Source organism: Kogia breviceps, chromosome 20 (genome assembly GCF_026419965.1).
Source record: "Kogia breviceps isolate mKogBre1 chromosome 20, mKogBre1 haplotype 1, whole genome shotgun sequence".
NCBI classification, from domain to species: Eukaryota; Metazoa; Chordata; class Mammalia; order Artiodactyla; family Physeteridae; genus Kogia; species Kogia breviceps.
This window is the reverse complement of record NC_081329.1, coordinates 29,199,725-29,226,535: the sequence shown is the minus strand read 5'-3', so window position 1 is coordinate 29,226,535 and position 26,811 is coordinate 29,199,725. Positions and strand designations below refer to the sequence as shown.

Genomic DNA, 26,811 nt, shown 5'->3' with positions numbered 1-26,811 from the left:
GGGTGACCCAACCAGCATGGCTGTGGGTCCGAGTCAGGGGTCCTGCCGGCGGGGTGTGGCTGCAGGGGGAGTGTGGTCGTCTGCCCTGGGCGACTGAGCCTACGAAGACGGCCTCTAACTTCATGTCAACTACCGCGGCTTCCACGAAAGGGAGGGGGCTGACTTGAGAGAGTCATGGCCTGGCCTTTGTTCTGAGATGCGGAGGCTCAGATGCCCACAGCGTGCCAGGTGCCAGCGAGCACCCAGCCTCCAGGGTGACGGCTCCTTTACTCTTGACGTGCATTCGTTTAAAAACAGGCAAATGACGTGTGCGTGTGTTTTCTTTTGAAAAGTCTAACGATCGCAGAAGGTGGGCAGTCTTGCACAGATTTGATCCTACAGACGATTGTCGGGCTTCTGCCGAGGACGCGGCCCTGCTTGTACTCTTAAGCTACGAATGCTGACTTTGGGATCGACAGACATCCAGAGGCAGGAGTGTTTGTATTGTTTCTTCCCAGAGCCTGGGAGGAGGGGAGTCCCCACGGCCAAAGCCACAGAGAGCGGCCGTCTCCTCTCTGCAGGTGCTCTGCCCTTGGCGAGGAAGGTCAGACCTCAGGCAGAAGATGGCTTTTACCTGTGCACATCAGGGGAGCTTTTTAGTAGGGGCAGTTCACCCATCCTTTGGTGTGCAGCCTTTCAAAGTGCATTCTCAGTGAGAAGGCCTGCACTGAGCTGCCTTGAGGGGGCGAGCAGCCCACGTTATCAGGCCTCCATCCAAACGTGGTGGAGGTGGAGGCGGGGGTGGGGTGTTCGGGGGGCGGGGTGTCTCTAGGTGACCTCACGGGAGGACCAGGGCACCTCACCCTCCCTCCTCCTGGAGCCAGCTTGAGGCCAAAGCTTGATCTGGGGACTTCCCCGTGGGGCTCGGGACCCGGCAGCCACCAGTTCTGTGCCGGCCCAGACGGTGTTCCCTGCCCTTGAGAGGGAAGTGAGGGGTTGACCCAGTGCCGCGTTTGCGTTAGAGGTGTCATAACTGCCGGCGGAACCGAGGGCTGTACCCATGTGCAGACTCGGCAGCAGTGAGTGCACAGGACAGCGGTCGTGCAGGATGACCGGGTGTGCGTCCTACCTTCAGGAGGCTTACCGTCTAGAGGGGACAGAGGGGAGAAAGCAGCAAGTGTGAGATCACGTCATCAACGCTGAAATCCCTGTAACAGGTAAGCGCTGGGGCCGTGGGAGCACAGGCGAGGGAGCAGGTCTTCCTGGGTCGGGACAGCTCCAGAGAGGAGGCGCCTTGTGCTGTCCACTGAAGGATTGGTTGGAGTTTCTCACCAAAAAGATGGACGTAGGAAGAATATTCTAAGGGGTGGACCCCTCAGAGGCCAGGACGCATAGGCATGACGTCATCTGTGTATGGGGGAGTGGTGATTCCCTTTGTGGACGGCTTATAAGGCGTGTGGGGGCGGGTGTCTAGAAGTGAGACTGACAGCGTAGGCAAAAGTCAGCTCAGGGCCTTGAATGCCATGCTGAAAAAAGGAACATTTGTCTTGTTGGCAATGAGGGGCGTCAGGAGCCTATTTTAAAGTGAAAGGCTTGGGTGGAGAGCGGAGAGAGGAGGGGGAGGCGGAGGGGGAGGAGGAAGGGGGAGGGGAGAAGAGGAAGGGGGAGGAGGAGGAGGGAGAGGAGAGGGGGGAGGGAGAGGAGAGGGGGGAGGGAGAGGAGGAGGGGGAGGAAGGAGAGGAGGGGGAGGAGGGGAGAAGAGGGAGAGGAGAGGAGGAGGAGGAGGGGAGAAGAGGGAGAGGAGAGGAGGGAAGGAGGAGGTGCCCATTCATCCAAAGCGATGATGTACAGAGCCTCAGGTGTCAGGGGTGAGAGGTTTGGGACAGGAGGGCCTGTGGGCTCGGGGCAGTGCTGGCCGGTGCCGGGGCACCCACTGGAAGGCGCCGCTGTTGGCTGTTCGGATGCGGTCGGCACGCGGCTCGGGCAGCCGGGCAGGCCATCTGCTGCGTCCAGAGCCCCGGGAGACCTCCGTTGGAGCGCGCGGAGCAGGAGCCCGAGAGTGTCATCAGCCCACGCGCGGGTCACCGCAGAGCCGGGCGTTCCCGAGAGCGGCGGACATTAGGAGCCGTCACAGACTCCTGACTCGCTCTCCAGACCTCGTTGGCGGCCCGGCGGGCAGCACGCTCGGTGCCTGTGGAGCCAAGCCTGTGATGGTGGGGCTGAGTCAACCCAGGGGTCTGGAGCCTCCTGGAGGGGGAGGCAAGAGGGGCTGCGGCCACAGCGGGGCGGGGGGTGGGGGGAGGCCTCGGCTGGAGTGCGAGTGTGGCGTGTGTGTGTGCACACATCTGAGTGTGGGTGCGTGGGTGGGTCTGAGCGCGCTGACGTGTGCACAGCGTGTCTGCCTGGTGAGCGTGGGTGCCAGTCACCCCTCCGGGGGCCAAGTCTCCACGGCCGAGGTCAGGGGCCTCCTCCTTTCCCCGTCGTCGCTCCGGAGAGAGGCCTTGCAGAACCCGCCGCCGATTCCCCAGACTCGGGAAGGCTCTGGAGCCTGGCAGGGATTTCTGGGCAGCAGGCGCGCCCAGGGCCATCTCTGCGGGTTGGCGAGCCCTCCCTCCAGTCCCCGTGTTTTGTTTATTCCTGCAGATGGCAGCCAGGCTGATTTTGTTAGGTTTCAGTGTTTGCAGCAGGTCCATTTAGAACTGCTGCTTCTCTGGGCGAGAGCCACCTCCTCGGCGGATTCCAGCGGTCCGCAGGGACTCTTGTGAAGGGCATGGTGTGATCCCTGGGATGTAAATGTCCATCCAGAGGAAGAGGCATGGCCTGAGGTGTCATACAGGCCTGAGTTCAAGGCCTGGTCCCACCACCCACTGTGTCAACCTGGGCAAGCCGCTTCACTGCTCCGTGACTCCGTTTACCCACCTGTACACAAAACGCAACAATGAAACAAACTTAAAAACTTCTGTGCGAGGAGATAAAGTGGGATGTGGCAGACAGTCGCCCCAATCCTGGAGTCCTGTGTCGTGACCCAGCGCTGCCACTCGGCCAGTCAGTGACGTCTCTGAGCCTGTTTCCTTAAGCAAGTTGAAGGGGTCACCCTGGACGACCTCTAAGGCTCCTTCCGGCTCTGAAATCTTATGGTTTTTGTTCCACAAAACTCTGACTTGGCTTCTTGATAAATATCTTTGCTGGCACCTCTCTGCTTGCTGGGGACCTGGGTCTCCGTCTCAGGCACGTGTGGAAGAGCTGAGCAGTGAGTGGGAGGCCGTCGCGGAGGAGCTGGGTTGGGGTGCAGCTGTGGGACCCCCAGCCTGGGAGCAGCACTGGTCCACGGCAGGTGCGCATCCCCTGACGGGGCCTGGCTGGCTGCTGGGCGCCCCGACCTCAGCCCCTCTGCTGGACGTGTCCCCCCCGTGCTTCCTCTGAAACCCAGGGACAGTGGGGACCCTCTCCACCGGTGCGGGGAAGACAGCCTGATGGGAGACCAGTTTGCAGGCACGGTGCGGGTGATTTCCAAGGAGGACTTTCCAAACCTCAGAACCGATTTTCAATTCCAGTCCCATGATTCATCAGCCACGAGACTCTGGCCAACTCCGGCTCTCCGGGCCTCAGTTTTCTCCCCCGCCAAATCGGGATAATTGTGTATACTTCTCAGAACTGGTGGGTAGACCCCATGAGATTGTACCGATGTGTCCTGGAAAGGACACACTGCAAATCCACCCCGGGCCCGTGACCTTGGCCGCGGTCCCACGTGCCATCTTACAGCTCCGCCGGGCAACCCTGCATGGCCTCTCTTCCCTAAAGCATTTCTAACCTAAGCCACACACTTGGCTTTCCTTAAAAAAGAAAAAAATAAAGTGAATGCATTTTACAGATAGACCAGATCTGAACCAGGATACTAACTGGTGTTGCTTTTCTCAGAGGAGCTTCAAAGTAATTTTAGAGGTTATTAAAATACACACTGATTTCACCCCCCCAGACATCTCTGGGTCCACAAGGGGAGCACATCTTACCTGAAGACTAAAGTTCAAAGCCTTAGGTGGAGAGGACACTCAGAACGTCTGGGACTGAGACTTTGCGTCAGTCTTGGCCCCGAGAGGGGCCAGTGGCCACGGCAAGCTGGGTGCAGACAGGGCACATCTGGGCGCCTCCGTCCCTCAGCGGCAGGTGACCCGGGGCTTTGACTGACACCCTCTGCTCTGCTCCTGTGCGCTCATGCCGGCATGTGGAATAAGCACTCAATGTCCCTTTGGCCCGTGGCAGCCAGTGGTGGGTACTTTGTGTGGGCAGCAGCCGTGAAGTGTCAGCAGGTAGGCTGTGAGCGTCTCTCCTAGGTGCTCCAGGGTCAAAGTTGGGTGTTTCCCGCTTTCTCTGGGGCCTGGAGATTCTCTTCCCAGTTCCTCCTTCAAACGACAAGGCTGTGCTTGCCTCTCAGGACCACAAGTGCCGGGAGGACAGTGGTTGAGAGAACTGGGACTGCCTTGTCCAGCCAAGGGAAAGGGTGTGCTGTGCAGCTCAGGCAGAGCCTGGCTTGCTGAGGACACAAAACCTTGACCGACAAGGTGGTGGGGTCCCCCCTCCCCGGGGAGCTGTTCGCAGGCGGGATGGCCTCTTGCCTGCGAACCCGAGAGGCCTGCATCTGGCAGGAAGCAAGGGGGATGACTTCTCCGGTCCTTCCAGCCCCACAGAGTCGGTGGTCCGCAGGGCACCTGCTGGCGGCGCTCCTGCCGGTGGCTTCCCCAGGAAGGTGGCCGTGTCGGAGGGCGAACCTTCCTCCGCAGGAGGACGTCGGCTCATTTTCCGGAGGAAGGTGGAGGGGACAGCCTGCGGCCTGGTCAAGTCACCCAGCAACCTGGGATGCCAGCCTCGAGTCCCCGCCCTCGCGCGTAGACCCTTCGGGAGGGAAAGGCCGGCTCCGGTGTGCACGGTAGAACCCCGAAGCTGGTCCGAGTTGCGTGTCTTTGTGGCGAAGACCAGACACCTCGGAGCTCCTGACTCCTGGGGACCCGTCCTCCGGTCGCCAGGGAGGAGGCCGACGGACCCGGAATGAAGTGCAGGCCCGGGAGGGCCTCCCTCCCTCCCTTTCCTTCATGCAGGCGGGACATCTGGTCCACCCCCCTCTCCGGGTATCAGCTTTCCCGCGGACTTGGCTTTCCCAGTTGTGTAACTCTGTGTGTGTGTGTGTGTGTGTGTGTGTGTGTGTGTGTGTGTGTGTGTGTGTGTGTGTGTGTGTGTGTGTGTGTGTGTGTGTGTGTGGCGTTGGGGGCAGCGGAGCCCGGGACCGGCTTCTCTGGAAGGACGGGGCTCTAGGGTTGGTGTGGGTTTGCTCGTGACTGACAGCTCTTCGCCTGCAGCCTCCTTTCCTTACAGACCTAATGTGTCTCCTGGCAGGTTTCCTCGTTCCGATTGCTCAGGCCCTGCAGGGCACCCGTGCTTTCCTTTTCCTTTTGCTCACCAGCCCCATCTCGGTCCCCCCTTTCCGAGCGGGTTGGGGGGTGGAATCCGGTCTGGACCAGCTGAGAACTCTCTCTGCTCCTGCCTGGCCCCGGGGCCTCAGAATGAGGAACCCCAGCCAGAGCTGAGAAGCTTCCTGCTCCTCCCTGGGAGCCCTCAGCGTGGAAATTCCAGGGGGGCCCACACCCCCAAAACACTCTGGCTCAGGAAACCGACACGCAGCTACTTGTGCAGAGGCCTGAGCGTCGCTGGCATTCCCCCCGGGTCCGGCTGTCACGGGGCTGTGAGGCCCGGGAGCCCGTTTCCTGGGCGGCTGTCTAATGAGGGAACGCATGGGAGTGTAGCCTGCTGTCCAAGCCCCTGACTCACCCCCAAAGGCCCCCAGAGGAAGGCAGGTCCGGGACTCACGAGGACAGGCCCCAGGATGGCTCAGTAAGAGTTTCCTGGACCGGAGGGGATGGGGTGCTGGGCCGCAGCCTGCTGTTCTGCCTGATGGGTGGTCCTGGGTCAGGGTGAGGGGCCAGGTTCTCCTTGAAAGGGTCGGGGGTCGGGGGAGCTGGCAGAGGGGCCTCTGGCCCGGCTTTCCTCCTTCACTGCAGCCACGTTTCTTGGAGGAAGTGACAGACCTGAGAGCACGCCGGGGTTGTACTGCAGCCTGGCTGCAGCTTGGTTTTCCGGTTTGGGGCATTTTGTTCTGGCCTTGGAGCAGGGGGAGGGTTGTTTGCATTGGGAGAGGAGGGAAGGGGACTGTGTGATCACATGGGGTGGGAGCCCGAGGGGCCGGGGGTCCTCTTTCTGAGACGGAGTGTGTGTTGAAGGACAGTGCTTGGGGATCGAGGCGGGGGGCAGCGGGGGGCAGCGGGGGTCCTGGTTCCAGCTCCTGAAGAGCCGGGTCCTGGTTTCCTCTCAGCCCCTGTTCGCCGATCTCTGGAACCAGACTTTGGCTGGATGGCCTCTTAAATCCCACGTCGCTCTCAGAATATGCTCTGTTTCCTAACGTGGTGTTCTTTAAACACACACACCACGGGCTTCCCTGGTGGCGCAGTGGTTGGGAGTCCGCCTGCCGATGCAGGGGACGCGGGTTCGTGCCCCGGTCCGGGAAGATCCCACATGCCGCGGAGCAACTAAGCCCGTGAGCCATGGCCGCTGCGCCTGCGCGTCCGGAGCCTGTGCTCCGCAACGGGAGAGGCCACAACAGTGAGAGGCCCACATACTGCAAAAAAAAAAAAAAAAAAAAACCACACACACCACGAAGCAGAACCTTTCTTCAAAGGAAATCTTACCCTGACCTTCATCATAGAAACCGGTCCACGGGGGCCTCTACGCTGGAGGAGGGGGGCCTGGACCTGGCTTGGCTTGGCCACTTCTTACTCGCGGAGCGTGATTGACCCTTAACTTCTTTTAAGGTTCCTGGGCGTGTGGAAGGGCGTCTGACCTCAAGGAAGAAGGGCTGTGATTATCCGATGAGACACTCGCTGTGTACTTTCTTCCTGAATGGCCATCGGGGCTTTTACCCAGTGTCCCCTGGCCTGTCCCCTGTGGGTGTGGACGATGACGTAGCCGCCCACGTTGCACAGCGTGTGGCCGTGCCAGCCTGCACTTGCTGGGGTCCACCTGGTCAGCAAAGGCGGGTGCTCTCCACGGGACGCTCTGGGGAGACTCTGCCCCAGGGCCCTCTCCGGGCTTCTGTTGGCTGCCGGCACCCCCCGGCACCCCTGGACTCCTGACTCTAGTCTCCGCTCTGTCTCCACGTGGCTGTTCCCTGGTGTCTGTGTCCTTTTTTCTCTTCTTGTAAGGACACCAGTCGTTGGGTTTGGGATCCACCAAATCCAGGGTGGCCTCATCCTAACTAATTGCATCTGCAAAGACTGCATTTCCAAATAAGGTCGTATTCTGAGGGTCCAGGTGCATGTGAATTTGGGGGCACGCTGCTGAACTCACTTTAGGGCTCTAGAGCCAACCTACCTGAGACTGAGTCCTGGTTCTCCGTTACTTACTAGTTGGTGTCTTTTGGAAAACTGTAGCCTAGATCCTCTTGTCTTACAAGGTGAATGATAGTTGTACCGACTTTACCAGGTCTCCGTAAGGCCCTTAAAGATGGTGCCTGACACTTGCGGTCAGTACCGGGGTCCCTAAGGTGGACTTGGGAGGTGGCAGCAGAGGGCGGTGGTCGTCAAAGGCGTGATGGACCCGCAGACAAAGAAAGCCGGCTTCACGCGATGAGTGCCAATGTGCGAGTCTTGGAAGGCGTTTGCAAGGGAGAAAAAGCCTTGTTGGTCTGGAGCACCTGGCCAGGCAGAGAAAATTCTAGATGTGAGATGGTGGCCCGCTGAGTGCTGTGTCACACACAGCAGGGCCTGGCTCCTGGTGGCCCCTGGCAAGCAGGGAGCAGCTCCAAATACAGCCAGTGGCTCTGTTGTTTAGCTGCTGCGGGCAGGGGTGTTACAAGGCTGATTTCTAACATTATAGGTGAGCTTGGGAATAGAACCGCAGAAAACCAAGAGCCTCAGGTGCAGTGTCTGGAGCATCAGAGGTGAGAGGATGTCTCCCCTCAGCCAAGCCAGGGGAAGTCAGTTGCAGATGTGCGGCAAGATGGTCTCCCAAGGCATCTTTGGAACAGGTTCTAAAGGGTGGCGGGAGCGATCCTGGAGCCCCCCCTCTGTGCCCCTGGCCTGCAGTGCCCCGAAGGTCTCCAGCACATGGATGGATTTGCCCCAGCAGCTCATCTGAAGCGCTGTAGAAAATAAGGACCCTTTAAAAAAACTGTTTATTTGTTGCACATGAGGCACGAGAACGCGAGGCACAAAATCTGCATTCACAGGAGGGAGGAACTTAGTGAAGTCAGAGGATCTGGAAGCAGGACTCGGGACACCCAGCCCGGGGCTGGTACCACTGGCCACGTTGCGTGCCTGCTTGCTGACCTTGGCGGAAGCACGGACCCTAGACAGTCGAGAGGAGGCCAGCTTTCAATTTATTTTATCTGTTGTTTTATACAGTTTTGAAAGGTTCGTTTCCATTTACAAAATATTGGCTACATTCCCTGTGTTGTATAAGACATCCTTGAGCCTATCTTCCCCCCAACAGTTTGTACCACCCGCTTCCCCGTCCCCCGTCATGCCCCCCGCCATTGGTAACCACTAGTTTGTTCCTATATCTGTGAGTCTGCTTCTTTTTTGTAATATTCAGTAGTTAGTTGTATTTTTTAGATTTTTAAGTGATATCATACAGTATTTGTCTTTCTCTGACTAATTTCACTTAGCATAATGCCCTCCAAGTCCATCCACGCTGCATATGGCAAAATTTCATTCTTTTTCATGGCTGAGTAGTATTCCACTGTGTGTGTGTGTGTGTGTGTGTGTGTGTGTGTGTGTGTGTGTGTGTGTGTGTGTACACACCACATCTCCTTTATCCATTCATCTGGATGATTTAGGTTGCTTCCATGTCTTGGCTATTGTAAATAATGCTGCTATGAACATTGAGGTGTATGTATCTTTTCAACATACATAGTGTTTTTGTTTTTGTGGATATATGTCCAGGAGTAGGATTGCTGGGTCATATGTTAGTTCTATTTTTAGTTTTTTGAGAAACCTCCGTCCTGTTTTCCGTAGCGGCTGCACCAATTTACATTCCCACCAACAGTGTAGGAGGGTTCCCTTTTCGAGAGGAGGCCAGCTCAGAGCTCGGACTGGGTGCCGACTGCCATTAACTTTTCAGATTCTTGGCTTCATCGAGACCTACCTGAGGCCAAGACAGGCTTCACCTTTGGGAGACCAGCATTCCTCTCCATCCTGATTGGAGATACACTGTAGTCCTGATTGGATTACGCTGTAATCCAAGACCCGTCTGTCTCTGGTGGGGCGGTGCTGGGCGGGTGACAGGAAAACGTGTGTGCTCCTGCTTCTCCCTGGGGCTTTGGGGCGACGCCGGGTGCTGCCCCATCTGATGGATGGGGAAGGGGTGCACGTGGGCGGGGCTCGGGCTGACCCTCAGTGCCTCCCAGGCCAGGGTCAGGCAGGCTGCTGGGGTGACTGGGCCTTCCGCCCTACCTGCTCTTTATACAAAGCCTAGAAAGACTGAAGGAAAGAAACAAACATTCAAATGCAGTCAACTGGGTGGCTACGTGGGTCAGGAACTTGGATGAGCAGGAAGAACCTTCGTGTCGGGGGAGGCGTGGCCTCAGGTCTAGGACCAGCCTCTGTTTCAGCCTGTGCCATCCTGTGATGGTTAGAATGAACGATTCTGGACATGGGCTGCTTTTTTGCCCTCTTTTGAACTTGGTACTTGAGAGATACCTGTGACGAATCAGAGAGGTACCTCCCTTTCCGAATCCTTTTATACCTCGGACGTCCTTGGGAGGGAAAGGGGGACAGTGACTCCTGAGTGAGGACGTTCCCTGCCCCCAGGACCCATGGGCGGAGGGCGCCCTAGGACACGGGTCTCCTATTCTGCTTATTAGGCCCGGGGTCACTGCCATTACCGGGCCTCGCTCCCCTCACTCCGCTGAGGGAACGGGACCTAGAACGTAGGGCTGTGTCAAAGGTTCCTTCCAGCCTGATGGTTCTGCGCCCACTGGACTCTGCTGCCCCAGCCAGGACCGCGGAAGTGTGGGCAGCCCTGCAGTCAGACGGGGTGCTGACCCTCTGACCTCTGCACCTGCCCGGTGGCTTTGGGAGCCAGGAGAGGGAGAAGAAGGGCCTCCGCTGCCCTCTCCTCCGCCAGGCCACTCGTCACCACCTCCATGCCAGCCACACCTGTGAAACATGCACCCCCCCCCCTTTACACACGGACCACCTCCTTATTAGGGTGGCTACATACCCTGTTTGCTCAGCAAAGGCCCGGTTTATCCCTGTGGTCCCAGCATAGAAACGAAGGGCCCTCTTTCTGTCTCCGAAGTGTCCTGGTTTGCAGGCTCAGTTGTATTCCTTTCGCTTCCCTGCCCGTGACCAGGGCTTTTCCCTGCTGGCTGCCCCAGGAAACTTCAGGGGGTAGCAAGGAATTTAATTTTTTGTTTGTTTGGGAAGTCTGGTCGAATGCACACAAGGTTAATCGATGTTTAATTTGGTGTCTCGTGGGCTTTCTGTGAAGACCTGCCGAACGCCTGCTGGAAGAGTCATGAACTGTAAGCTGTAAACATCTTATTTGCCCAGAGTAAGATAAGACTTACTTCTCTTTGGGATAATTTTTTTTCCTCACTATAAAAATTGTAAAACCTGGAGCATAGTGGCAAACACAATAACGAGCTTAGACACCAGCCGTACTCAGAGCGCCCAGAGACGGCGACTGCTGATGTTTTGGAGTATTTCTCTCCTCTGCGTCTTTGATGTGCACAATTTTTTTTTTTTTTTTTTTTTTGCGGTATGCGGGCCTCTCACTGTTGTGGCCTCTCCCGTTGCGGAGCACAGGCTCCGGACGCACAGGCTCAGCGGCCATGGCTCACGGGCTTAGTTGCTCCGCGGCATGTGGGATCTTCCCGGACCAGGGCACGAACCCGTGTTCCCTGCATCGGCAGGCGGACTCTCAACCACTGCGCCACCAGGGAAGCCCGATGTGCACAATTTTGCATAGTGATTGCTTCCCAGATAAATTTATGTGGTAAACTTCTACACCCCTAAAATTGCTCTGCAGTTTTCCTCACCCTAGGCCTTTCGAAGGCAGAGATTTTTCTTTTACTTACTGTTTCAACGTATCAATGTCCTCTTTTTTTTTTTTTTTTTTTATATTGAAGTAAAGTTGACTTACGATGTTGTGTTAGTTTCTGAAATGTTCTCTCAATTATAGGTGCCCTGCAAGGGTTTCACAGGCATAGCTCTGTTAGGGACAGGGATCGGGGTCGGTTTGTTGGAGAACCTTCTCTGCGTGTTAGGGAAGAATTAGTGAGACCCAGCCTGCAGCGGCCACCGGGCCAGGCCTCACACGAGGCCTGGGTCACCTGGACCCTAGCTGAACACTGTCCATGCTTCAGGCGGTGGATGGTGATGGCCTCACCTCCACTCCTTCTCGCACAGTTAGTGTCCCCTCGAGATCCGTGGAACCTCGGCCACTTTCTTGAGCCATCCTGCCTTCGCCTCCTGAACAGCAAGCCAGGAGGGTGTCCACCCCACAGGGTTGGTTGCTAGAGAATTCGGTGAGTTAGCATGGAAAGGCACCTACACCAGGGCCTGATCTGCCAAGTAGCCGTTGGCCGTAGCTGTTGCCGCTGAAGCAGAGGTTTGGGCGAATGTTGCCTGTCTCACCAGCGAGGCTGAGAACTTCAGGGCAGACTGTCTGCATCTCTTCGTTCGCTTGTGTATCAGTGTTCGCTGAGCTCTGGGATGCGTGGGACGCCCACCAGTCCAGGGACAGGGGCGGGTAGGTGGGCCAGGCCTGCAGGCTCACGGTGGGAGGGGCTGAAAGGCACACGCACGCGTAATTACCCCCCGTGCTGAGTCCATATGCAGATGACGGGGGGATGGGACCTTGAAGGTCAAGGCTGGAGAAGATCATCTTCAGGGAGAAGATGCTCTGTAGCTTGGCCGGAAGGATGGGTAGGAAAAGCATACATTTTGTCTGGAGCACACCCTCTGCCTTCAGAGGGATCAACCGTGAGGACACTGAAGGGCTGAGATCTGAGGTGTGCCCGCCGTCGCTTCTCAGAGGCGTGACTCATAGCGGCTTCGGGAAATCTCCCCGCCGAGGGGTCAGGCACTCCCAGGCCTCTTCTCCCATCGGTCAGATGGGATAGTGTGAAGACCTGCCTGCCGCCATGCTGGGAGATGCTTGTGGGGGGCTGTCTTTGAGTTTAGACGACTCCACAGTCAGGGCCAGGCTCTTGTGCCATTGTGTGCTCTGTGGGCTTGGGCTGTGACCGCTGTCAGCAGGGTTCCCCGGGCGCCGTGAGCAGGCGAGGGCAGCCGGTACCATCTGAGATAGAGGATACTTTCCCTTGGATGATCTATACTGGATTTCAAGACAGAGAAAGGAAATATGAAGACTTAGACAGATTGCCCGTGCTGGAATGAAACTTGAGATTAACTGGTCCAAACGGCTACAGGAAGACCCAGAGAGGTAAAGTGATTTGTACAAAAGTTAGTGATGGAATCCCAACCAGGAGCTGGAGTTGGCTGGTTCTGGACTTAGAGTCCTTTACTCTGAAAGTTGCTGCCTCTCGCTAACAAAGCCTCGGTTTTCCTGACTTTGCAGGATTCCACCTCTGCGGGGTCGGGGCCCCAGAGACCTCAGCGATTCTGAAAATGGCACTAGACCAGCTTGCCCAAGGTCAGCTGGGTCTTGGACCTGCCCGTGCTGACTTCAGCCTGAGTTTTAATGAGTTTGGAGGGCTGCCCTGGGCTTCCAGTAAGTTTAAACACCGTCCAAGAAAGCGTCCTCAGAATGCGTCACTGTGCATAACCAGGGTGACAGACCAAAGAGCCCACCCTCAAACCCTTTGGACCAGTGGTTGGTTCTCAAGTGTGGTCCCCAGACCAGCAGCATAGCATCACTTGGGAACAGGTTAGAAATGCACATTGTCAGGCCCCGTCCCATTACTGCTGAAGCAGAAGCTCTGGGGGCAGGCCGGCAATCTGCATTTTAACAAGCCCTCCAGGAGATCCTGAGGACCCCTCTCTGGAGCTGCTCTCAGAGCCGGGGCTAGCTCGTGGCTTTACCGATTCTTGGTTGTGAAACCCACTCCCCATCGTCTTCCTTCCAAGAGACCGTTGCGCACTCCAGCCTGCCGTGTGGGGTGAACACGGGGGTGGAATGGAAAACCAGTGAGCCCTCCAGCAGCAGGACTGTTTGCCTTGGCTGGTTGGCCCGGACTTGGAGCCAAGGTTCCATTGATCCTTTTGACTGACTTTATTTAAGCAGGTCTCCTATTCTCCTCTGCCGACTGCTTGGGGAGGCGTGGAGGAGGGATGCGGTCCTTACCGGGAGGAGAGGGGCCCAAGCCCCTGCTGCCTGGGCCGCGGTGCACACGTCGTCCCGAATAAACCCACACCAGGCAGCCCTTTGCTCTCAAAGTGGGGTTTCCATTTTGCACCATTAGCTTCGATCAGTGGGGATTTAACACAATCCATGAAATCAAGCACTTAGGCATCGGGATGCCGACGGCTGACACCGACGTGGCCGTGCTGTGCGCGTGAGTACTTGTAAGTGGGTTGGGAGGGCACGGAGCTGCAGATTCCACCCTCCTGCCTGACCCTCCCCCCACCTCCCCAAGATGTCTGGGATCCAGAAAACGGGACAATTTCAATTAAATAATTGGTCTCAAATAAGTCACCCAGGATTTTTGTAAATGAGAAAAAAAGAAAAGCTGCTTTCAATCTTTCTGTTTGTTTGTCTTGTTTTGATCTTTCTTTTTTTCCTTTTCTCTCCGTAGCGTCTGTCGTGTAGCCAGTAGATGCGTGTAAGTATGCAGCACGTGGTCGGTGGTCAGGGAGAGAGTCTGAGTTATTGTACCCAGCGCAAGCCCCTTTCTTTGCTAAAGGAATTAATGATGCAAACACTGGCTCCCGCTGGGAACGGAGGTCTGTTGAGCTGCCTTTGCAGGGCCTTTGTCGGCAGGACTCATTTGGATCCTGACGCCTGCGAGCCAGCCTGCACGGTGCCCAGACCCTCTGCTGAGTGTTGGAAGAAGCAGCAGCTTCTCCCAGCCCCGCTCTTACCCAGCGCTGTTACCAAATCTCATTTGCACAGTTGGCTTTGGGGATGGCGCTTTCTGCCTCAGGGTCGCCCACCCAAGAGATTTGTGAAAACGGGGCTGGGAGGGGCTGGGACTTGGAAAAGCAGGTCCTCTCTGTCTGACTGCTTAGTGAAGTCTTGCTAGCTGAACAGGCTCTTTCACCAGGAGGCAGGGTGGGAGGAGGGGTGTAAGCTGAACCCACAGAGCTGATGCTCCAGGCACCCACCTGTGGGCTCTTCCTGGTCTGGGAACCGGCCACTTGGTAAAGCGTTTGTCCGTCTTGCCCCGCTGCTGCCAGGTCATCTGTTTGGGAACTTCAGCCCTGTCTGCCAGAGAAAAGTAATTTAGGAAAGCTAGCAAGTCAGGAGTCAGACTGTGTGGTGGGTTACCTGCCCCAGGACGATTTTTTATTAGCACCTATTGGAGACAGTATATCTGACTGCTGGTCAGTTGTCCCCAGAATCTGCAGGGACCCCATGCTTTCCTGCTCCTTGCTCGGGGGAGCTGTGGCTGGGCTGAGAGGCAGGGAGCTGTGGGCACCTCCAGCCTCGGGCAGCCTATTCAGCTGAACCAGGTTTGACGTCCCTTTGCATTCAAAGTAAATAATCCGAATTCTAACCTAATTGGTTTTTTATCTGAAAAATGATCGCTTGACAAGCTCTGTAGGCTACCCTGTCCTCCCAAATAAACAGTGGAAAAAGCAGAATTCTTAAACAAAACCCTTCCTGAGAAGCCCTAAGTAGCGCCAAGCTGCTCCAGCTGAATGGGGAGTGAAGGGCCAGGAAATGTAATCTTTGTGTCTCTTTTAAGAGCTCCCATTTTGTGATTCATTGACATTTTATATACATTTCAGTTCTTTACTAGACAGCAAGCTTTTTTAAAATCTAAGTTTTTTGCTTCAGAATAAATGCAATTTAAAACGTCAAATAGTATTAAAAGGCTTTTACCAAAAAAACTGCAGGCCTCTGCCCCATGCCTTCCAACCACTAATTTCCACAACCCAGAGGTAATAATTTTCAGCCATTTTCGCTATTTCTTACGATAGATAGCAAAATGGAGTAAATACCGTAATTAATTTTAATTTTTAATTTTGATTTTTAGACATTGCCTATTGATTTTCTGTTGAAGACAAAGATCTGTCTCACTTTTGTTTCTTGATTTTAATTTTTACACAATTTTAATTTTTAGTTAAATTATTCGTTTTAATTATTGCTTTTCTATGATGGATGATAAAGACATCTGTCTTAGACTCTATTCCCTCCTTCTCCCCATTCTTTTCAATATAGTTATATCACACTTCCGGTTAAATTGACATTCAGCGTTTAATTTGTTATAATTATGTCAATATAATTTGCAGCTGAGCCGTGTAGTGTACTGCATTTATATTTCCTTTATTATACACCATTTTGTTTTCCCTTGCGATAGTAGTTGCCTCATTTTATTTTCCTGGCTCCTCACGTTTGTGTTTTGAATTCAGCCCCGGACCTTCCTGTAGATGTACATCTATCCCTCTTTCCTCCTGTTTCAGTTTGGACTGGCTGAGCTTTACACCAGCCACACAGTTGTTCTGGAGAAACCATTCTAAGACTTCCATTGCTTTTATCTTATGTTAGAGCTTTAGTTTCCTGATCCTGGGTCTTGCGCAGCATTTTTGGAGCAGTTTCCTGAGAATAGATACGTGGAAGATTTTTTTTTTTTTTAACCACTGAATGCCTGAAGTTGTCTTTATTCTCCTCTCCCACATTGACTGGCTCAGTATTGAATTTGGAAATTGTTTTGGCTTCTAGTGTTGCTGTTGACCAGTCCAGTACCATTCTGATGCCTGGTCCTTTGCAGCAGATGTAGCCTCTCTTTGTCTCTGGAGAATTTTTATAAGTTCTCTTTACCTCTGGTGTTTCTAAATGCTGTGATTCATTGACCTGGGCACTGTTTAATCTGAGAACTTACATTCTTCATTTCTGGAAAAGTTTTCTTGTATTATTTCTTTGGTATTTCCTCTCATTTGTTTTCTTGTTTTTCTCTTATTCAGATGTTGAACCTCCTGGTTGGATTCTCTCTTTTATCTTTCTGTCTCCTATTTCCATCTCTTTGTCATTCTGTTCCAACCTTATCTTAAAGCACGTGTGTTGCATTCTTTATTTATGCTGTTACCTTTTAAAACTTCAAATACTCTTGGTTCTCTGAACATTCCTTTTAATAGCATTCTGTTCTGGTTTCATGAACACCATATCTTCCATTATCTTTGTAAACAGTTTTCTTCTGTGCCATACCTTGTTTCTGTTATCTCTGATTTCTTTTTTTCTGTGTGTTCTGTACGTTTTGGTCTCTTGTTCACATTTAGAGGCTTTCGTTTAAATGTCTGCTGACCCTTGGACTAAATTGGAGCTCTGTGTGTATGTATGGCCTATGATTTGTTGGGCCTCATTTTGGAATTTTGTTAGGGGGAGCTGTAGGTCTTTTCTTGGGGGCTACTAGTTTCTTTTTTTTTCTTTTTCTTTCTTTTTTTTTTTTTTGCAGTACGTGGGCCTCTCACTGTTGTGGCCTCTCCCGTTGCGGAGCACAGGCTCCGGACGCGCAGGCTCAGCGGCCATGGCTCACAGGCCCAGCCGCTGCGCGGCATGTGGGATCTTCCCGGACCGGGGCACGAACCCTCGTCCCCTGCATCGGCAGGCGGACTGTCAACCACTGCGCCACCAGGGAAGCCCTGGGGCTACTAGTTTCTTTAGGTAGAAACCCCACAATCCTCTGACTGGGGGTATTGCTGTAGAGTTCTAAGACCTGAGGGTCTCACTCTTCACTGTGCAGACTTTCATTTAATTCTTTGGTGTCGGGGCAGCTCCTCCTACCCCGTCCTCCTGTGACTCTGGTATCTGCAAGCCCAGTCTGTCTGGGTTCCAACCCTCTGTACGGAGTAAATGTCTTGGCTGCTGCTGGAGTTGGTGAGGGGCAGTCATCTGGATTTATGGCCAGGCTGATGGATCTGGGTGCCCTGATGCAGACGTCTCAGTTCCTATATTTAATACAGTCTCTGTCACCGAGTGCAGAAGCCCCCAATGGCCCCAGTTCACGAGCATGTCTGGGTCCTGCCGTGTGGATCTGCTGCTTCCTTACTGTCAGTGTTTCAGCTTTTCTTTTCTCATCAAGCCAGGACCCACCATCCATTTGCTTTCTGTTATACTAAATGTGATGTCCTCGTTTCTTTACCATTTTCTTGCGTGTGTTTATAACTTTTTTTAAACTATAATTTTAGAGGGGTGGAAATGATTGTGTGCTCAATCTACTATGTTTGGCCAGAAGTGGCCAGCGATTAACTCTTCACAAACATTCCAGACGCTTGGTGGTTGTCAGGATGGAAAACCTTTTCACTTCCCATTGGTTCTGAGCTCTCTGGGAGTCTCCCTCACCCCCCGGGATCGTGGCTCCCACAGGTCGTCAGCAAACCCCCCCATCGCCGAGGCTAGCAAGCTGGTCCCACATTCATTCTTAAACTCTGCAGCATTGGGGACGAAGGAGCATTTCTTCCACTTGAAGCGCCTTCCCCCTGTGCTTTCTGAGAGGCTGAGCTGCCCGGTTTTCCATCCGTGCCTCTGATGACTTTGCAGGAGCTCCCCAGCGGACGTCCCTCCTTCTCTTCTCATCTCTGTACTTTATTCTTCACGGCAACCATTATCTGTAATCAGATGAGTCACAAAGCTGGGGACTGACTCAGCCCCTTCGGCATCTTCCCCATCTCGGGCCCTTTCTTGCAGTCCTGCGGCGATTCCACTCTGTGGATCGTGTAAATGCCTGGCCCTTGGCCAACAGTGGCCTCTCGTCCAGGCTCCCTGTCTGGGTCGTTGGAAGGATGGCGGCCCCATTAGCATAAGCAGGTCAGGAGAAAGAGATGGTTTTGAAGAGAGTGTGCATTTGGGATGAGTGTAACAAGCTTCCTCTGCTCATTTCAGCCTCAGAAAAGGGCCAGGCTTTGTGGGGAGGCTACCAAGGGGGTATCATTTGTGGGCAAAAAATACGGTTTCGGTGACTGCAAGTGGGCTGAAACTTTCAGGGTCTAACCTGAATAGAGGGGTTATTTATCTTAAGGTTGTGGAGAAAGACCCAGACAGCCCCCAACTGTGGCCTTAGGTTTTGAGTTTTCAGAGTTTCTGCTCTCTGCATCCTCTCTGGCCGTGACCAGCAAGGTGAAAGGCAGGAGTCATATCCTACTGTTGGAGCGTGTTCACTTGCTGCTAAGACAAAACGCAGAGGAGGGTTGTGTTTCTCGTTTTGTTTTGTTTTAGTTCAGGGTCTGGCTGTCACGGGTAGCTGAGATCAAGGGCCTGAGGCAGGCGTAGAATCATCACCCTGTGGGAGACAGGCTCGGGAGGGGGCAGAGGAGGACGGGGACGGGGTGGGCGCAGGAGTCTGCCTGTGACTGCCCAGCACGGGCCCCCTCCGGGTGCTCGACCGGCCAGGCCAGCAGGCAGACCGCACTCCACGCTTTACAGACTCCAGGAGCTCCGATCCAGGTTCTGTGGCCACCCAGTTAGAACCCAGGACCTGGGATTCCAGCAGCGCCCAAGTTGTGAGCCCAGCTGCTGCCTGCTGGGGCTTCTCCCCCCCCTGCCCACCAGCAGCGGTGGCAGTGCAGACACAGCCCATGGGTGAAATCCCCGGGGTCCAGGCTGTCTGCGTGGTGGAGGCCGGGCGGGGGAAAAGGAAGTGGTGATCAGTCTCCCCCCCCACCCCGTCCCAGCAGCCCCTGGATGTATGTGGTGGGAGGCTGCACACACATACCCACAAGGCAGGGGGAAATCAACCTGGGATGGCTAATCGCCTATCCAAACATTGTTGGTAATCTGCATCCCTAAAATAAAGCCCTGAAAGATGGAAAGATGTTAGTAATTTCTGGCCACATGTGCCTCCTCCTTCCCTACTCTCCCTACCTCAAGAAAAGAAAGTGAGCCAAATGGCAAGGAACGAAGAGTCTAATGCAGAACATATTTCCATCGTTTGCTTTTCCCTCTCCCTGCCATGCTCCCACCTATGTAAACTAAATTCCTTGACACGGTCATGGCAAAGGAACATTAATTTTTGATTTGAGTTGTGATTAAAAGCAACACAATCAAAAGAGGGAAATAGTTTCCACTGAAGCAATAGCATTTGAAACCCCGTCATGGTATAGCAGGAACCGGCGTGGTCTTTGGGGTCAGGGGTGGGTTCTAGTGCTGAGTCTCTTTTTACAGAGTGTGGCCTCGTGTCGTCCCTTAACCTGAGTCCTTCTCCTCGATCGTCGTCAGTAATAACAGTGGTTGCTGTGCATTAAGTCAGGAGGGCCGCACAGAGAGCACCTGTCCTGCGCTTGACACACAGTGGGTTCTCCAAAACGAATGACGGCTCACTTCTCTGCAGAAAAGAGGCTGCCCAGCTGTCACTGGAAATGCATTCGTCCCTGCCAGTGACGTAATTGAGCCCAGCTTTAGACCTTGGCTCACGTGACACGTCGGGCCGCTTCTCGGAGGGTGTCTTCACCGCCTCACCCCCCGCTGCAGTCCCTGGCCGCCTTCCTTGGGTCAGTCGGTTCTCGCAGTGCGGAGGGCGGACAGAGATGGAGCCCTGATCCGCCCGGGCCTGGGCAGGGAGTCTCCTCTGGCTCAACACCCCCCCCCCCACCCCCCACCCCCCGCCGCCACGTTTCTAGATGAGCGAACTATAGACTGGCCCAGGTGAAGTCTTTTCTCAGGTGACCCACCAGGTGCAAGGATGGTGAGCCGACGAGGGGAGCTGAGCCGGGGCGGGACTGGGAGCGCTGCTTGGGCTGATCTGGGCGGAGGTCCCAGAGGGCGTGGTCTCTGCTGATTCCTAGTCGCGGGCTTTCCCGCCTGCCGGTCTCCCTGCCTCTGCCCTCGGGGTGGGAGTGGGTGCGGGAATCAAGCAAAATCAGAGGTGCGGGGCGGTGGCTGGTTCTGTGGGGCGGGGGGCAGTAAAGAGAGGAGCTCACTGGGAAACTGTGCTCAGCGCACTCCCGTGTGCATGGGGGCTGGGCCAGCCTGCGAGCTCAGGGCTAACCATCTGCTGTTTGGGCCAGTTCCCCAAACCTCCGCCCCCCTTGGGAGTGAGGTCTTTCCTGAGGGCTGCGGGCCTGGGGTATTTGTTCCCCGGGGCTTGGTGGCTGCAGACCTGGAACTCCTTCCGTAAGCGAAAGGGATGGGAGTGCATTTGATTTCCTGTTCTTGACACGTTCACTGAAGCTTTGCTCCTAGGATTTCTCCTAATTCTTGGGGTGGCCAAGGGTGTGCTTTCTAATCAGCTAAAGAATAAATCATAAAGCCTTCAGTCTTGGCGGTGTTCCCTTTCAGCCAGGAGGAACTCTTACCATTTCGTAAGTAAAGTCATTTTGAAATGTGGGTAAACCTGGGAAGAGAGCCCGAGCCCTTTTCCCGTATTGTCTTAGTCCATTTAATCAGCACTTGAAATGTCAGCTTCATTATAAAGAATTTTGCAATTCGGCCTGGACAGCACGGCGATTATAAGTGCACATTCAGTCCGTGGGTTTAGTTTAGGGTCAGCGACTCTGGGCAAGTAAACGTAACCCTTACGCCTCAGTTTTCTCATCTGTTAAATGGGGGAAATAACCGCACCTTCCTCGTGGACGTATTAGGTTTCGCTGAGGAAGTGCATGGAAAATACTCAGTGCTCTTGAGGGCATCCAGATGCTTTCCTAGTCATTAGCTACTGTTCTGTAGCTCGATTCAAGTCTTTCCTCGTGGAATGTGGGTGGAAGCTTTGAGTTATTCAAAAGAGAGGGCTTGGTGATTTGGAATTCACAAGAATTCACGGGACGGACACATCATCTGGTGACCAGAATCTAGAAATGATTTCCAACTCCTTTGGAACTCTCCAGGGCTGGCGAGGCTTCGAGGGGAGTTGACTGTTAGAGGGACGCTGCTGTGTTTGTGTTTCTGGTGCATTTGCAATGAATAGAACGCCTCCACGCTAATTTATCCTCACCAGTTAACCCCGTGAAGCCAGCACTAGAGTGTGCGGTCCACACACTAACCCTGCAACACTGTTGACTCAGGCTCTGTAGAGACAAAGAGGCCAGAAGGCAGAGTTGGCAGAGGGCTGGCTTTCCCTCTCTTCAGGGAGCCGTGCTGAGAATGGAGGAAGCCCAGGTACCGTGTGAGATTTAAGGAATCACCACCTGCCTTCAGGCCCTCACCAGGACTTGCTCGAATGGGTCGAGAGGTCAAAGTCGAGTTTGGTTCTGTGGGTCTACAAGGCGGGTAGGATAGCCCGTTAGTGGCGCCATCTAGCGGTTGATGAGTGGTGGACAGCACGTCAACGGTACCTGCTGTCTGACCGCCCTGGAGGCCCAGTGGTTGGAACCCTGGTTTCTCTGATGGCAAAGTTGGACGCCGACGTTTGATGCAGTCAGCTTTCCCTTGCTGACAGCACACACATAGGTTCTGTCTGTCTTCTTTCCAGGACCCAACTGACAAAGAATTTTAGGTCCTTTGGATGTTAAAAAAAACTAAACCAATAACTTTCTCCTGTTTTAAAACAAACAAAACTCAGGGTAAGTTTTTTCTTTGAGTGCTGATGTTGGTAGCATTCGATTATGTGGATTTGATTGGATTAGATGATCCCCTTCTCTTAAAGCATTGTATGATAGTCTGAGTCCTGGAGTTTTAAAAAAGAGACACATGATTTGGTTTTGAACATTTATTTGAGACTCTCATGGCATCCTGTGGCAACCATTGAGATACCATCAGATACCGCGGAACCGGGGGGGGGGGGCAGAAATGGTATGTGAAGGTGAGCTGAGACCTTGGTCCTTATCTATAGAATAGACAGATAGAGCCTCCCTCTTTCAGGTGCTCTTTGCCTTTTACGTGTCCTGCTCTTCTGCCCGCAGGTGGGTTGTGGTTTCTGATGAAAAGCCGTGTTCTCAAACTCTCTCTCTCCCTTCTCTCCTCTTCCCCTCTCTGTCCTCCCCCTCTCTAGCCCTGAGAATGAAAATCAAAGAAGTGAAAAAGGAAAATGGCGACAAGAAGATTGTTCCCAAGAAGAAGAAGCCCCTGAAGCTGGGGCCCATCAAGAAGAAGGAGTTGAAGAAGCTGGTCCTGTTCCTGAAGAATGGGGCCGACTGCCCCTGTCACCAGCTGGACAACCTCAGCCACCACTTCCTCATCATGGGCCGCAAGGTCAAGAGCCAGTACCTTCTGACGGCCATCCATAAGTGGGACAAGAAAAACAAAGAATTCAAAAACTTCATGAAGAAGATGAAGAATCACGAATGTCCCACTTTCCAGTCGGTCTTTAAGTGATTCTCGTGGGGTGGGTTAGGGGGGAGAGGACACCCCTGGACCCTCGGCGGTTCACAGCCCCTGCTCCTTCGAGGTGGAGGGCATCGTAATCCAGCTCCTTTGCCCTTGCAGCATTTCCCACCCCTCCCTCCATCCCCATGCTCCAGACCCCAGTATAGCCGATATTTAAAGCTGCAGGCCCAGATGAGGACACCCATTTAGATCAGGAAGCTTCTGAAGACCTACAGTGTGGAGTAGCACGTTCCCAGGGGAAGCGGGGCCGCTGCACCATCTCAGTCAGAGACACAGTCACTACAAAAGAAAACACCGCCGGTAAAGAAAGGGGGTCGGTTAGGCCCTGCCACTCTCTTTGTGTCGTTACAAATTGCTTCTGGATCTTTGGAACTAGGAAATTCTAACTGTTGGTAAGATGCAGAGCTTTGAGTTCCAGAGGAGTTTCTCTTTCTGTCCGGCGGGGACAGAAAGAGACACACACCACACTCAGAGAGTGACAGCGCACAGGAGACACCGTAAGAACAAAGGGAGGGGCCTGCGTGGCTTGGCCCTGTGGCCACGTGTCATCTCCGATATGAACGAGCCAGTCTCAGATGCCCTGGGGGTGGTTACCATCAGCCTCGGGTCTGATCTCACCTCCTGACACGTGGAGGGCGGCACGGGCCTGCCTTGGTGTGACAGAGGTGACGATTCGTAGACTGAGACGGCCACGGTGGTTTTCAAAAAAAAACAGTGAAAGGAGAAAAACAGAAAACATTGAGAACGGTCGAGCCAGTTGCTAGTCTAGGGTGAATTGTCATTGGATGAAGAGCTTACTGTTCTAATCCCCTTGTTTGCCCATTTCGCGTTGTTTTAAAGGGGACCACCAGACCCACTCACTTTGCAAGGTTTACAAAAAATTCTCCACTGAGCATTTGAAAGGTGTGGTAAGCCTGGGGTCTCTTGGTGACTTTGAGGCAACTTTCTAGCTGGGTGGCTGTTTCTCTGAGCGTTTCCAGTGGGAGGTGGTGTAGCTGTGGGTCCTCCTTCTTGAGGGGTTCTGGGTCGCCCTGGCCCAAACACAATGCTAATCAAAACTCACAATACGTCCCATTCCTGTCTTTCCTGTGAAGAAATGGACTCCTTTGAACTTGACTGCCTAGAGGTCAGAGAAATTCAGAATAGCCTGCCTGCCCGCCTCTCCTCTGCACTTAAAAAAATGTTTGTTTGCCTTTTTTTTTTTTTTTTCATTTCTGCAGAGGGAAAGTTAATACAAGGGTCCCCATCCAAGGAGGGAGTTTAAAAGGCAAAGCAGCTACGGTTTTCCCCCAGGGGCCCTAAGATAATTCTCAAAGCCATGTGTTCAACAAGTGATGTGTACATAAACCCATTCACGGAAGCACCTTGACTCCTGTTGTTCGATGAATAGGAAGTAATTCCTCCCCAATTACTTTCTCCCTCAAACCTGACTCTTAATTCTCTGTAACACCTCGAGGATTTAACGATCGTCCCTCTGGGCGAATGTTTATACCCAATCCAGTGCTTCAGTGGGGCTGGAAGGCGTCACCCGCATGGCCTCTGCCTGACACAGAAACAGTGGAAGATTCTGTTAACTTCCCCAAACTCCAGTCTGAAAGCCAGCCTGCCAGCTTCATTACGTTCCTAAGGGTTATCCTGATCTAACGAACCCCTGACAATTAGTGACCCATCGTTTAGTACATTTTTTTTTTTTTTTTTTTTGGTTCTCTCTGACCTTTAATTAAAGTGTTGGGGATCTTAAGTGATTTGCCCGTAATTTTGGATGATTTTTTTTAAATGTGTATATATATTAGTTAATTAGAGATATTCTACTTTCCTATTGTCCACTGAAATTCAGAGGAATTTCATGAGCGTATGGATATGGGTCTTAGTCTTGATTGATTAATTCAAGAGTTCTGTGCTCGTATGTATCTGCTTGTTTGGACAGAGTGGGTCAGGCAACAAGGCCTCTGTCCAGGGTGAGGGCCTTGGGAACGGCTTTGTGTGTGGGCCGTAGCAGTTACCCCAGGAAGGATATAAATGAACAGGTGGACTCTCTAGATGGGAATTCTCAGGTAGGAAGCAGTAAGAGAGTTCAAAATTAATTGGAAATGTGAATTGCAATCGTAGAGTCCAACCACAGAGTCCCGGGACGGAGTTTCACTGTGGACTTGGGTCAGCCTTGACTATTTATTACACATCAGCCATTGCAGGGCAAAGGGAGGCTCTGGGCCCAGAGCTACATTTGATCACAAACCTTTGTTTTTCTCAACAAAGGATGTAACAAAAACGATATGCGGACTCATTGGCCTTCTCATTGGTTTCCAAAAGAGGTCTGTATGTGATTTGGTAATTATCGCTAGTGCAAAGGTCGTATTCGTGAAGGTTTAAAATAATTATTCTGGGTGGAATCCAGTGAGGTCGTGGGCAGAACTCAGCTAAATCTTTGAAGAATATTAGTACTTATCTTAGAAGATAGAAAGTGAGGTGAGAATTCCAAGAACACTTTATTTTTAGAGCATCCTGTGTCACACTTGGCTTTGCGTGTCGGTGAATTAGCACGGAGGGCTCCCTAAGGCATCTGGGTCTGTAAATTACGGAAACCCCATTGCCCAAACCTAGAGTCTGTCTTTCTTATCAGACTCCAAGTAACTAATTGCTCTGCTGTAACCCTGTGGATGTGTTGGGCTCAGGCGTTCTGTTTTAGGAGAGACTCTCGTGGCATAATGTGCTGGCCTTCCTGACCTTTCATCAGCAGATACACAGGACACAGACGAGATTCCTGTTTCCTCTAGTTCCTCCACGTAGCACTCCTCTTATAGAGTCTAAATCTCTTACAAAAGCTTTGAATACTGTGAAAATGTTTTACATTCCATTTCATTTGTGTGTTGTTTTTTTAACTGCATTTTACCAGATGTTTTGATGTTATCACTTATGTTAATAGTAATTCCCGTATGTGTTCATTTTATTTTCATGCCTTCCTGCCATGTATCAATATTCACTCGACTAAAATCACTCAATTAATCGATGGTAATGTGCATGGTGACTTTTTCCTGCCAGTGGCACACCATTCACCCTCCTCCACTGCACACATACCCCTCTCTTGATTTCTTTCGGGTCCCAGTTTAACAGCTTTCAAATGGTAACGGGGCATATGGTGGGCCAGAGGAGTACCTGGGGGGCCCTGCAGACACCCTCACCCCATCCCACCTACACCACCTGCTCCCATGAATCATTTCCAGAAGTTTCCCCTGGCTGTGTCTTTCAGATCAGAGAGAAAGTGAAATACTTGCTCTCCAAGAATGTATTTTTCAACCTGCCTGCGTTTCTGTTCCATGTTTTTGGTTTCAGATGATCTTTCCCCTCCAGCCAATTCTATGTTAAAATTCCAACTAAAATTTGAAAACTCTTTGGTACCTGGAGTCTTAGACCCACATGAGCCTTAGAGGAAACCATGTCTGCCTCTTTAATTTACAGATGGGAAGCTCAGATGTGAGATGGCTAGGGTTTCCCAAAGAGGGTGGGGCTCCCAGGTCACTGGCGTTGCTGGAACCAGAACCCAGGGCTCCCAAGTCCCAGTCCCATGGGAACAAGGTCTGAATTACAGCTGAGCCCCCCTCTGGACCCAGACTGTGCCACTTGGAGAGCCCAAGCTCTCTGATATGAAGCTATAGGCTGCTAGAGGCTTCTTGTCTAAGGAACTCTTCGCTGTGACTTTTAATTCTGTAAGCAATGACAGTGACACCTTCAGTTCATGTCTTTCCCTGAATGACAAGGCACTTCCAAACCTCAGACAACTGGCAGTTTCACCCAGAAGTGAGCAAATACTCCAAGTGACCCCAGACCGCACCTAAGCACAGAGACACCATTTTTAAGGCATGGTATGAGGACGTGTAAAAATGCCACCAACTCGTGCTCTGCTAACAAAAGATTTTCCCATCCTAGTGGACCTGTACCTGGAATGCCAGCCCAGCCAAGGAAAATAGTGGCGTTTCCTTTTTATTCCTCAGTGGTTAGTAAGGAGGAAAATCTCTTTTAGGCTCTGGGCGTGGATATCGTCGTCACCCCACTGAACCCTACCACCACGACCCATATGTGCTCCCTGCTCTTTTGCATTTTTTTTTTTTTTTTTTTTTTTTTTTTTTTTTTGCGGTATGCGGGCCTCTCACTGCTGTGGCCTCTCCCGTTGCGGAGCACAGGCTCCGGACGCACAGGCCCAGCGGCCATGGCTCACGGGCCCAGCCGCTCCGCGGCACGCGGGATCCTCCCGGACCAGGGCACGAACCCGCGTCTCCTGCATCGGCAGGCGGACTCCCAACCACTGCGCCACCAGGGAAGCCCCCTCTTTTGCATTTTTAAAAATCAAATCAGTATAACTGAGTCATTTTGCTGTATCGCAGAGACTGGCACGACATTGTAAATCAA

At 53.0% G+C, this 26,811-nt stretch overlaps 1 protein-coding gene across 1 annotated transcript in view; it reads left to right on the top strand.

The window, feature by feature from the left end:
- SFRP1 (secreted frizzled related protein 1) overlaps positions 1 to 26,506 on the top strand; it is a 44,033-nt gene extending 17,527 nt beyond the window's left edge. Inside the window, exon 3 of the mRNA XM_059049521.2 lies at positions 22,073 to 26,506. Coding sequence (XP_058905504.1) covers positions 22,073 to 22,395 — 323 coding nt within the window. The 3' untranslated portion in view covers positions 22,396 to 26,506. The remainder of the gene's footprint in view (positions 1 to 22,072) is intronic.
- The last annotated feature ends 305 nt before the right edge of the window (positions 26,507 to 26,811 follow it).